Source organism: Hippocampus comes, unplaced genomic scaffold, assembly GCF_001891065.2.
Source record: "Hippocampus comes isolate QL1 unplaced genomic scaffold, H_comes_QL1_v1.1 scaffold67, whole genome shotgun sequence".
Taxonomy (NCBI): domain Eukaryota; kingdom Metazoa; phylum Chordata; class Actinopteri; order Syngnathiformes; family Syngnathidae; genus Hippocampus; species Hippocampus comes.
In genome coordinates, this window is record NW_017805221.1 from 280,308 (window position 1) to 291,669 (window position 11,362).

Sequence of the window (11,362 nt, forward strand, 5' to 3'; positions counted from 1 at the left end):
GGGGGGAAAGCACATTCTCTTGTTGGAGGAGAGACAGGGCGAGCGAGGAGTGACGACATGAGGTGTTAAATACAGCTGCTCACTTCAATGAGCTTCTATCACATGAGCCAAGAAGAAGAAGCAGAAACTTTGTAGTCTACAGCGCCAGGCCAGAGATCGGACACGGCTTCAGTCCACGTTTTCAGTTAGAAAGAGACAGCGACAACAAGAGACGACAAACTAAAAACGTAAAATAAAGACAAAAAACTGAAATCGGGGGGGGGGGGGGCAACAGGACAAAGGTCGGTCATCTCTCAAGATTTGGTCTTGAGTTTTGGCCAGTAGCAACAGTTTTGGATAAAAAGCGGTTAAATCATGGCACTGTGAGTGTGTGTCGGGGGGGGGGACAAATCAAGTGGTAGAAGGCCTTCGAAGGGCAGCCATCTTGTGTGTGAGGGAAGAAAGTGGGAACTTGTTTTGGTGCGTTCAGGAGACATCTGAAAAGAAGCAAAGGACAGTGAGTAGGACTGCTTGAAGACCAATTTCAACAAATGAATATGGTGGTGTGCTTACAACTAGCAGGCCGGGCGCCGTATCTTCGCATGATCTGATCTTGTGTGAATTTCACAAAGGACTCGTATTGTTCTGTGGAGAAAGTCCCCAAGCCAAAGGGGTTAATCTCGATTGACCAATCAATCGCTGGACTCCTGTGTCTCGAGTGCCATGTGGTTCCCCCCCAAAAACACGAGTACTTTTTTTTTTTCTTTCCAAACACTGTGAAAAGTGTATCAAGCGAGAATCTCATCGTCATAGTTACCTGAGAGTTTTGTGTTGAGGATCTGTTCGTACTCCTCACGGATCTTCTCCTCGTGGTCTTTGAGCAAGCGCTCGCACAGGTAGCTCACCTGCTTCAGCGTAAACGAGGGCTGGTCCCGTCTCGAGGCGCCTGACAAAATAAAAAATAAATAAAAAACAAGCTTACAAAAATTGACATTTTTGCAATACAACCAGTCCTTCCACGAAGTCTCACTGCAATTGTAAAACACGACAAAATGCCAAAATTCAGTAATTGTGAAGCAAAAAAACTAAAAAAATCCCACAATCCTGGTACAGGGATCGACATTAATGGTAGTCCAGTGGCCCGGGTCCAGAGCAGCGCTGTTTAAGGCCATCGCCTACAGTCATACGCTGGCCTGACCAAGCCACTAAGTCATTGTCATTAGACTGCCGAAAACAAGCCAAAGAGTATTTTCAAATTCGGACTGGGATACTTTTCTCACCGTCTGAAACAGGCTACTGTGGAGACACAAGAAACAAATGCGCGCGGTGGACACTTGAATTCCCAAAAAAGGGCATGAAGCTGGGCTCGAGTCATGTCGTGAGGTTTGGCAGTTAGCCTTCACAGTCACATCAGCGACACCGGGACCACACAATGGCAGTGAGGAACAAAGGGAAGCTCCATCGCCAAATGATTAAATCCAGTAACCCGTAGACAGAAACCATGCGCTCGCGATAACTTGATTCATCATAGGCGGCACGGTGTCGTTACTATCGTAATAACTGCGGGAATACGGCAAACGACGCGGGCTTGTTGAAGCCAACGTAGCTAAAGGTGAGAAATCGGTTGTTTCTGTTTATTATGCCGCGGGGCTTCAAAAGATGTGAAAACGGGGCCATGAACACTTTGGGGACGGCTCCCTCGAGCAAAACAAAAACAAACTTATTGGGGTTTGTGGGAAGGCAAGTGCTAATTTGCATGAAATATCACATGGACAGGGAGGGCCAGCGCCCGCAGAGGCTTTCTGTCGGATCCCTGCGGCGGGGCCCCGGCCGGCCGTGTTCACCTACCCGGTGGGGAGCTGGGGGCGTGCAGGGATGAAGAAGGGCTGGAGACGTCGGAAGGTCCGCAGGCCTCCGTCTGGCTGAAGGCTCCCTCCAGCTGCCGCCTCCTCTGGATCCTGCTGTACTCCTGGCGCAGGTTTTGGAAGATCTGCTCTGTAGAACGCCAAGCAAAAACAATGAACGTGTCCGATGAGGACTTGGGAGCATTCCGTCATCGTCATTTCATCAAGCATGAGGCGACTCCGCTGAGTCACTCAAGTCATTCGATGCAAATGTGTTCCCGCTGTGAAGACAAGAGTGAGAACGCATCCAAAATGGGCCCCGGGATGCGTCCCCCAAGCGCTAACATCACACTTTTAAAAAGGTTCAAAGTTCTCCTAACGAGTTGGAAAAACAAATGGGGACTGCTGATCTGTGCCTGGAAAAGTCGTCATTTCCAATTTGAACGGCTCTCTGTGTTTAAAAAAAAAAAAAAATGTCATTTCCCAACTTGGAGGATCTCTGTGATGTTTACATTTTGCTGGATGTCTTGTTTTATTTGAGGAATGTGTACAATACATTTTTTAAGTATAATATTTTGCCTGTAGATATTTCTAATTTTCCAGGATCTCATCAAAAATATTTTCTGCATTTTGGAGAGCTGGTGTGATTTTTTTTTCTCTCCCATTTTGTACAATTTCGATGTACTTTTTTGAAGCTTAATTTTGCGGGTTGTTTGCGCAACGTGTTTTTAGCAATTTTGCAGGGTCTCTGTAATGTTTACACCTTTTGTGAGTCTCTATTTATTTATTCATTTTGCAGAGTCGGTGAAAATTTCCCCCTACAATTTTTCAATATCTCTATGAAAAACATTCAACTTTGCATCGATTCTGTAAAATCAGAAATGAATGTTTGCACCCTCTCTCGAACTATTTTATTTCACGGAATCACTGGGCAAGGGCGTTTTGGCTTTGAGGGATCTTGGCGTAAAAACAAACCTTGCGCCAGTTCAGTGGAAAAGTCCCATCAATTTGGCACCATGTGAACCTCATTTTACATGCTAAGGGACACCTGTATGAAACTCAACTTTGAAGGATTGTTGACAGGTGAGGGGTGCAACATCTACCGCAAGCGGTCGTGTGACTGGCTACTATTGTTGGGGGGTTGGGGGGAAGCAAGAGACGGAGAGAGAGAAAGAAAAGAGTGAAAAAGATGTGCCCGTGAACGTTGGGACTGCATCCTCATCAGTCGCGCTGACTCGACTCTGGGGTGTTGCTCGGAAACAATGTGCAGGCTGAACAGTCCATCGCAGACACTTCCTGCTGCCTGGGAGTTTGGGGGGAAGGCGGGGCTGGCAAAGGGCCTCAGACGCTGACCAAACAATGAAGCAGACATGAGATCCAGCACATAGATTGGACAAGGGCGTATGGGCCGAACTGTGAGAATATCCAGAGAGAGACCGTGTGTGTGTGTGTGTGTGTGTGTGTGTGTGCGCGCGCGCGCGCTCGGGCACGAGAAAAAAAAACCAAGTTGTGGGGTACTGAAGCGTACGATGGCTCAGCTCAAGTTACCGCAGATCAACAAAAGGCGATCGTTTGCTTCAAAGGCTGCACTGTTTTGGTTGCGATCCTGAATTTGGGAAGAGCTGCAATTCAGACAGCCGCGGCAGGGGAGTTTTGTTCCTCAAGCGACATGCCCCGAAATTGGATCGGAGTCACAATGCATCGTAACCACCAGACGAAGCCAACGCGTCTTTCGAGCGCTACGTCGTCAGAGGTCACGCGCTCAGCTTGAGGGCTGCTCCATCTTCCGACCAATTTCAACAAATTCTGAGCGCCGATTGCGTCTCGAGGCTTTTTCTTTGGCTTTTTGGCATTACGATGATACTCAAAAAGGGTGGGGTCACCCGCCAAACAGGAAACGGAACATACAGCGACACGTCTGTCCTGGTTGCAAGGTACGAGATGGCTGACGCAACGAGAGCGCGACAAAGGGCAGGCGTTGCGATCTCATTGTCAAGAGACTCGCCTCCCGCGACACAATCATTTCCCTCGATTTGTGTAATTGTTTTCATTTTCTTTGTTACAGCGGTTCACAAGTTAGAACGTTAAAAATGTTTCGTGGATTCATAAAGGATCGATGATGCACAGGTTTTGAGATTTCACTGTAGAGTGGCCCCCCCCCCGTTATTCGCGGGGGATAGAGAACGGCAAAAATGGACAGTGCCATTTTGCAAATATGTGAATGCACGGGTGCTACTGCATTTGAGTGGTCAGTGGGCATGCGGGGACCTCTCCCTTTTGCTGTGCCTTGCATTTCCATGAACGGAGAATTCAGCCATACAGAAGCAGGCAAATGAACGGCAATGACACCTCGTGTGGGCGGAGCATATGGTAGGTTAGAGGCGTTACCATAAAAAGGTGACTGACGCGAGGGCCTCTCGCAGCAACGGTCAACTTGGCTGAACTTGTCTCATGAAACGAAACGCACAGAAACGTCTCCAATAAGTATTCAGAAGAATAAAAAAATAACGAGCACTTTAAAAGGCTGCAAAATTGTTCATGAATAGATTGAGGGGGGGGAAATAAAAAACATTTCGGAAAGGCAATGTAACGTCACACAAAAACATACCCCATCCAGGCCCGACGTTTATACCAAGCTTGACAACTTTTTGTTCATGTTTAGGCCCTCAATAAAAATTAATTTAAAAAAATACCTGGTTCTCGCAATTCTTGGTGTGTTGGCCATTCCAACCACAGCTGGCATTTTGACAATCTGTCATTGCAAGGAAAGCTTGAACAGAAAGCCGGCCATTTAGGGTGAACTACTCGGGGATTGGTCCAAATAATCATTCGAAAGCTGCTATTCGAGACCAAGGTTTCCCCAACCCGAATTGAGCAATTCGCACATTTGACACAAGCAAAATGTCACGGCACAACAATCTCCCTTTAAAAAAAAAAAAGAAAAACACGAGAAGCAGCAGTAAAACAGGCCAAAACCCAGACTTGAAGAATGACAAAAGACTCATTGCATTTGAGTGTCGAAATTAATTGAGTCAAGATTTCGACATTTCTGCAAAGAGCCATTCTGTTTTCTACACGGCACACCGCCACCATTCATGACAGCTGGACGATGCCAAATTACAAAGCTTTTTCATCCACGCCAGTGGTGTCTGAATTCGGTCCTCAGGGGTTTTTGATGCATCCTTCCTGCAACACACCCGATTCAAATTATCGGGATCGTTTTCAGGCTTATTCACAGCTTTCTGGTGAGCTGATCATTTGAATCCAGTGTGTTGCTGGGGGCATAGAAGACGCATCTAAAACTGGCAAGACACCAGCCCTTGAGGACCGGAGCTGAACATGGCTGACGTACACCACCGGCCACGGGTGGAGCAGGGCGTCAAAGAGGGTCGACCATTTCAAGGATGTGCTGCGGAGAAGAAGGGTTCCTTCTTCCTGTTTCCATCTTTAATTCCTCCTTCCGAACCTCCGCTTATTGAGGAGCAGGGTGAGGCAAAGGCATCAAGGAAATGAACAATGCCCTCCCACCCTCAGGAGGAAAGGAATAATGAACACCCCCACCACCACCTCAATCCAAGTTGATGGTGCCATCTTCAAATGTAGCAGCCTGCAATCCTTGTTAGCCGGCTCTCACATGTCGAACCTTTAATTGCCGTTTTGCAACATCTTATATGACGACACATAAGCGAAAACAAACGGAAGGAAGACGTGATGACTGTCCACATTGATAAGTGAAATGTTCTACTTCGAATGAAGCATCTGAGGAGAACAAACGATTTCGAGTTCACGGTCACGCATTTGACGGTGAGGACCGTTCGAGAGGCTTTGAAATGGCCACATGACGGAATAGGGGTCAGGACTCCTCAATAACTCAACGACGACATTCCCTCGCGGATGTTAGCCTAGCGAGCTAAGCGTTAGCTTCCAACCCCTATTCAAGCTAACAACTCCACCCGAATCCCCTCCTCCCCGTGACACCCACCCCCAAAACACATAGACACACACACAAACACGAACACACACAAAGCAATCAGGTCGCATAGGAGGGTACCTGGCGTGAGTCTGTTGTCGCCTGCGACGCTTTGCGGCGACACGGAGTGCGTCGGGCCGTCGACAGCGGCGCGGAGGTTGTTGCATCTTTGTGGGGACGGAGTGCCGGGAGTTCCCGGCAGGGGGTTGCACCGTCTCCGCTTCGGAGACTGGGGACTGAGGAGGGCCTCGAACTCCATCGAGCGCTTTAGTGTCGCCCCGCAGGCCATGTTCGGCGAAAAAATGCCTTGTCAAACTAATAGAAACAAAATTCAGTCCGTGTTGGTGCCGGTGCCGGGCGTCCGTCTTGCTTCCCACGACAACTGCTTTTTTTCTTTTTCTTTTTTTTCTTCGTCTGAGAGCCAAGAGCCGAGTGAGTCTGCTTGAATTTTTCAAACGTCACAATGGCGGAGCGTACCAATGAGCAAAGAAGAGCGGGGGTGTTATCACATTAACCTCTTGCTTGCTGTCCTTTCTGATTCACCGGTAAATTTGATTCAGACATTTTCTTAGTGCTTTCCCTTAACACATTGTTATTTTTCCCTGGACTCAACTTTTCATGACGTTCTTTTACAGAGGGTTTCCCCCCACCCCCTACGCCGACTGGCGTAATGGTTTGAGTTGAACTCCTTACCGAAGTCATTGGCTGAAGGTGGAGGTGGGCAGGTAAGTGGTATCAAACATAAGCTAATCGTCAAATCTATTTTGGGAATTAATCTTTTCCCTCGTCTAAAACAAAGAAATTTTTATTCATATATATATAGATGAATAACAATTGTTTTTACTTGTTGATAATATCAGTGGTGGACCGGTTTTTGTGCGACCGTTAAGAGGACTTAGATTGCCTGTACAGTCAACGTTTTTTTTAGGACTGAACCTGGAATGGACTATTTCAAATGGGGAAAAGAAGTTCTTGTGGAAAATGGCTAGTTCATATTGTGTTTGAAAATAGACGTTTCGCGAGCACGGCAATAAAATATGATAAGTAAGAAGTAATCACATTGCAGAGAGCCAAATGTCAAACCTCATCGGCGCCAACCAGCGCAACCTTTTCCACTCAGTGCAGCAATTAAGGGTGGACGCTTCCTTCTGAGAGAGGGGGGGACAACAACAACAATAATAATCAGAAAATGTCATTACGTGTCCTCTCTGTCAATATTGAACTTAGACCTGAGAGGGAACATTGACATTTTTCAGGCAGAATGTAAAGTCATTTGGAGCTCAAAGCAAACATTATGTTTGCTTTGAGCTCCAAATCTAAAGATAATAAACATATAAAGATCATGATCACGCTGAACACGTGGCGGCTATGGAGAAAATGACTTGAATGTATTTTTAAAACGTGTCTTTAGTCCATATGCATTACCCCCCCACAAACAAGAACAACAACAACAAAACTCCAGACATATTATGAGTCACCAAACTCCCTTTTTTGTCTCTTTTTCGAGCGGCTGCAGTTCAGTTCCAGGCAATGAAGACTCACAAGGCTCCCCCCTGGTGGACGCATGAGGTGGTTGACTTGTAATCAGCGAGTGAGGTCCTTTCCCCGATATGCAATCAATAGACTAAACGCACGTAAGAGGATGGTATGAAATCATGCTGCCATTAATTGGAGTGGGCCATTAGTGTCTCATATATATATATATATATAATTTTTTTTGCCCAGCGCCTTCAAGAATTTTTCCAAATCATGTTCAAAGATGCAAAGTAAAGGTGTCGCGTTACATTCGGGAGCTTTCGCGTTGAAACATTTGGACCGGGGTAGAGGTGGAAGGCGTTCTCACACCCATTGAGTTCAGGGACAGGAGGCAAGTGGGAAGTAGCTGCCCCGCTCTCGAGCCAGACATTTGTTCCTCAGACAAACACAGTGCAGCTCAGCCTGTGGCTAATCAACATCATTCTTCGCATTACGCTTTGGGCGGGATTTGAAATCTGGCCACTCATTCCCCATTAAACCGGCGCAGCAACTAAATGAATACAGTGATGCAAACAACTTAGGCCAGCATTTAAACAGCCTCTCCCAGCTTCTTCAAACTCAACCAAATGCCACTGCTATTCTCGGAACATGAAATGACACCGTTGGGCTTTTCCACTATTCAACTCTTTATCTTGTCCTTTGCTAAAAACACAAGAGTTTCACCCTCATATCTTATTTTTGTTGATCTGAGAATTTACGGCCATAACATTTTTTTTTTCATTTCAAATGTCATGAAATGGGTTCCTGTTCACACAAAAGAAAAACATGTTTGTTTTGCATTTTGTTCCCTTACTGAAACCAATGTGAACTCAACCATGACCTTTAAACAGAGATACAGAGTAAACCCTTAATGTTGTTGTTTTGAGTGACAGACGGACCATTTTTTTTCGAATCACTTGTCCTTGAGGACCTCTGTCTGAGCATGCTACGAAATCACAATGCGTTCAAACAGTTTCTACGCCTCTCCAACAATGGAACACTTGCAGTCAACAGGACGTCACATAGCGAGGCCCTCGAGTGAACTTGGGAGGGAAAAGTTGGTACGTGTGTCATCTTTTTGCTTTATGAATTAAGTGACATGGTTTTGTGTGCGTGTGTGTGTGTTTGTACTCTCGGTGTCATGTTTACGTCGACAAATATGGTGACGTGGCCTTCTGCTGGATCGACGTGACCTGCAGGAGGTCTTGCCGCTGACCTACTTTCCTTCCATAGTTTGGGACTGGTGATTTGCTGACTCCGCCTCCCCCTGCCCCCAGCCTGACAGTGTGCTCAGTTGTTGTGCAACTTTTACAAATCCACTTATGCACTTTAGTGGAGTAAAGCCACTCATGGCTGACAAATCATGATCTTGTGACACATCGATCTGTTTTTTTTTCAGCGCAAAGAAGCTCAAGGTCATACTAGCCGTGATGTACAGAGTAGCACAAGAGGTACACATAACGTGGGCTTCCCAAACTGACGGTGGCAAGCTGTTTGGAAGCTATGTTTTTGTTCTGATGACTGAGTAGACTCGCATGGCCGGAGCGTGAGGCAGTTACACTTCCTGTCCCATACCAACATACCATTTACGCAGGACGCAACCAACTGAAAAACAGTTTCCTTTGCTTACGTGCGATTCTCTGGGTACTGCGGCTTCCTCCCACAGTCTAAAACAATGCAGGTTTGGTTTACCGGAGACTATAAATTGTCCACTGGCATCGTTGTAAACAAAATACCTTTGAGAAAATGGGAGTCTCGTTTGTTAAGTCCACAGGTCCATTTTATGTCTTTGGTTTGAGGTCATGCGTTTTTTGGTACAGTAAATATGACATTCCAGTCTATTCTAACTAATTGTTATTACCTCTTCGTGCCAAACCTGACTCGTGTCTTGCTCAAAACATTTAAGTCTAATCAAGTCACCCTGCAAAAGGTTGCTAACAACACCATGGGTCACGCCACCTTGCATAAAATGAGATATTTTAATGATAAACTGTATGATCTATTTTCACTGGTAATTAAACCACACACACACATACACACACACAATATATATATATTTAATAATCAATTAATGTTGACATTTAGTATCAATTAGCTACTTATTACACGCTTGCTTATAGCGGGAGAGTGCTTCGGACATTCCGACGTCATCTAGAAGAAGGAAAGGCATTTTCTGAGAGGAGAATGCAGTTGCTTGACTTGTATCCAAAAAGTCAAACATTTTGGTGAGTTGGGGGGGGGGTGAAGGGTTTCATTTCGAGCCTGTTGCTGCTGCTTCGACACAAAAGGGAACAAACAAACGTCCGAGATACTCCAACGCCTTGTCTCCTCAAATAGTTTTGTTGAACAAAATGTGGCCGATTTTGACAAACGATCGACATTACATAAGGTTTAATCCGATGTTTATCGTGTCTTTTCCGTACTGCTTGTATAATCCCGTTGCGTTACCTAACAAACATTTCAGAAAGCGAAACAGCTTTGTACATTCGACGTGTAGTGTGCTTTTCGTGTTTTCTGCCTTGCCTTCTCTATGAGGAAATTGCGGAAAGCACAAAGGCGAAGACAAGTCGGTCACTGACGTCACTCATCTGGCAACAAGAGTGAACGCGTCCGTCTCTCTCGTCGCTGATTGGCCGGGGCCGACCAAGCTCGCGACGTGATTGGTCGGAGGCGGCCTGCCATCAGCAACAGGGACGAGCTGAGGGCGACATTTTGTAGCAAATCAGACGCAGACGGAAAAGAAGACGAGAGTGAAAGGAGGCGATAGCTTCACGGAGTTTTGTTTTCCCATCAACTTGGGTCACCACCAACCGAATTTGTGGGGAATACGAAAGAGGGATATCTGTTTCGCCGAAACAACGAACCGGACGAAAGGCTTCGACGATCGAGCCTGAAGAAGTCGGTGAGAGACTTATTTGTTTTCCTCCTGATCACCGTTTCAGAGCCGAAGCGTCTTTGTTTTTGTTCCCCGTCTAAGTATGTCGCCCGACAACAGAAACGGCGAACTGAACGACTCTATCGCTTTACTTCTCGATTAATTAACACGTCGTAACATACACAGCAGAAAGTAATGTCCGGTATGAAATGGCATTTAACGACGTCACAACATGAAATGTACGTCGAAATGGCCAATTGTGTAACGGTAATGATTGTCGTTAATTTGAGGTCCCGCGGCTTCGTGGTGTATCGTGTGCGCCGAGGTGAATTCATGTTCAGCTCGGCTCCGCGACCAAGCGACGCCCATTGGCACTCGACGACCGCCAGCCCGGCACACTCGACGGGACCAACACCGCTTGGTAGCAGCAGTAGTCGACCCGACGACGGCGACGACATCATTGGTGTCGGCTGTTGTTCTCGGAGACGGAGGACGCTGTCAAAAAAAGGCGCAAGGGAGACGAAAAGGACGAAGAAGAGGGATCTCTTCCTGGCCAACTTGGTGGCAACAAAGAGGTGCGTGCCTGCGGCTTGTTTTCGTCGCTGATGGGGGAGGGGGCGGCGGGCGCTGCTTGAGCTTCCGCACGTAGGCGAAGGACGGGCAGATTTGTTACGCAATTGTTAAAAAAGTACGTCCCTTGAAAACCGACGAAATGGGAATGACTACTTTTTATTCAAAATCTGTTTTTAGATCAACTCATTGCCGGCAAACATATACATTTTTTCGGCGGCGGAGGTGTCAACAAATCACACTTTTTAACAAACGTGACAAAGGGTTGATAGACACGAAGAAATAAATCAACATACGATGCAAATGTAAGGTGACTGTCGTCTGTCGCTGGCAGGCAAGGGGGTGGGAGTTACTTTCGAATCAAAAATGAAATTATGAAGTGGAATGAAAGTAACGCGTCCGGACCTGCGTGCTTAGGTGACAATCAAAGTGAAGTATCATGGGAGGAGGAGGCGGAGAGCGGTGCGGCAACATTCCGGGCCCCCACCATGAGCGCCCCAAGAAGAAGAACCAGCAGCTGGGCCGAAGCAAGCAGAGGGGCCGCGACCAGAACGGCAACGTGACGTCGGCCGCGGGGCCTGGCGTCCTCCACCACCACCACCGCCGCCG

The 11,362-nt window shown here is 46.8% G+C and overlaps 2 protein-coding genes and 2 long non-coding RNA genes across 6 annotated transcripts in view; 2 read left to right on the forward strand and 2 right to left on the reverse strand.

Moving 5' to 3' along the window:
* Positions 1-6: 6 nt before the first annotated feature.
* Positions 7-6,242, reverse strand: akirin1 (akirin 1). Its single transcript, XM_019869050.1, has 5 exons — positions 5,875-6,242; positions 1,828-1,974; positions 797-925; positions 553-624; positions 7-476 (listed from the first exon to the last, which is right to left on the reverse strand). The coding sequence occupies exons 1-5, from the start codon at positions 6,080-6,082 to the stop codon at positions 466-468; spliced, it is 567 nt and encodes a 188-aa protein (XP_019724609.1). The 5' UTR covers positions 6,083-6,242; the 3' UTR covers positions 7-465.
* Positions 2,516-5,165, reverse strand: LOC109515347 (uncharacterized). Its single transcript, XR_002168174.1, has 2 exons — positions 4,517-5,165; positions 2,516-2,950 (listed from the first exon to the last, which is right to left on the reverse strand). It is a non-coding gene; the product is annotated as an uncharacterized LOC109515347 (long non-coding RNA).
* Positions 5,371-6,848, forward strand: LOC109515346 (uncharacterized). 2 transcript variants are annotated; one of them, XR_002168172.1, is made up of 3 exons: positions 5,371-5,627; positions 6,429-6,518; positions 6,722-6,848. It is a non-coding gene; the product is annotated as an uncharacterized LOC109515346 (long non-coding RNA). The 2 variants fall into 2 exon arrangements; XR_002168173.1 differs by lacking the exon at positions 5,371-5,627 and adding an exon at positions 6,251-6,338.
* Positions 6,849-9,417: 2,569 nt separating this feature from the next.
* Positions 9,418-11,362, forward strand: part of pnrc2 (proline-rich nuclear receptor coactivator 2) — a 4,680-nt gene continuing 2,735 nt past the window's right edge. Inside the window, exons 1-3 of one of the 2 annotated variants that reach the window (XM_019869052.1) lie at positions 9,418-10,210; positions 10,474-10,758; positions 11,171-11,360. In XM_019869052.1, the coding sequence (XP_019724611.1) occupies positions 11,193-11,360 (168 nt within the window). In that variant the 5' untranslated portion in view covers positions 9,418-10,210; positions 10,474-10,758; positions 11,171-11,192. The remainder of the gene's footprint in view (positions 10,211-10,473; positions 10,759-11,170; positions 11,361-11,362) is intronic. The other variant, XM_019869051.1, reaches the window with a different exon arrangement.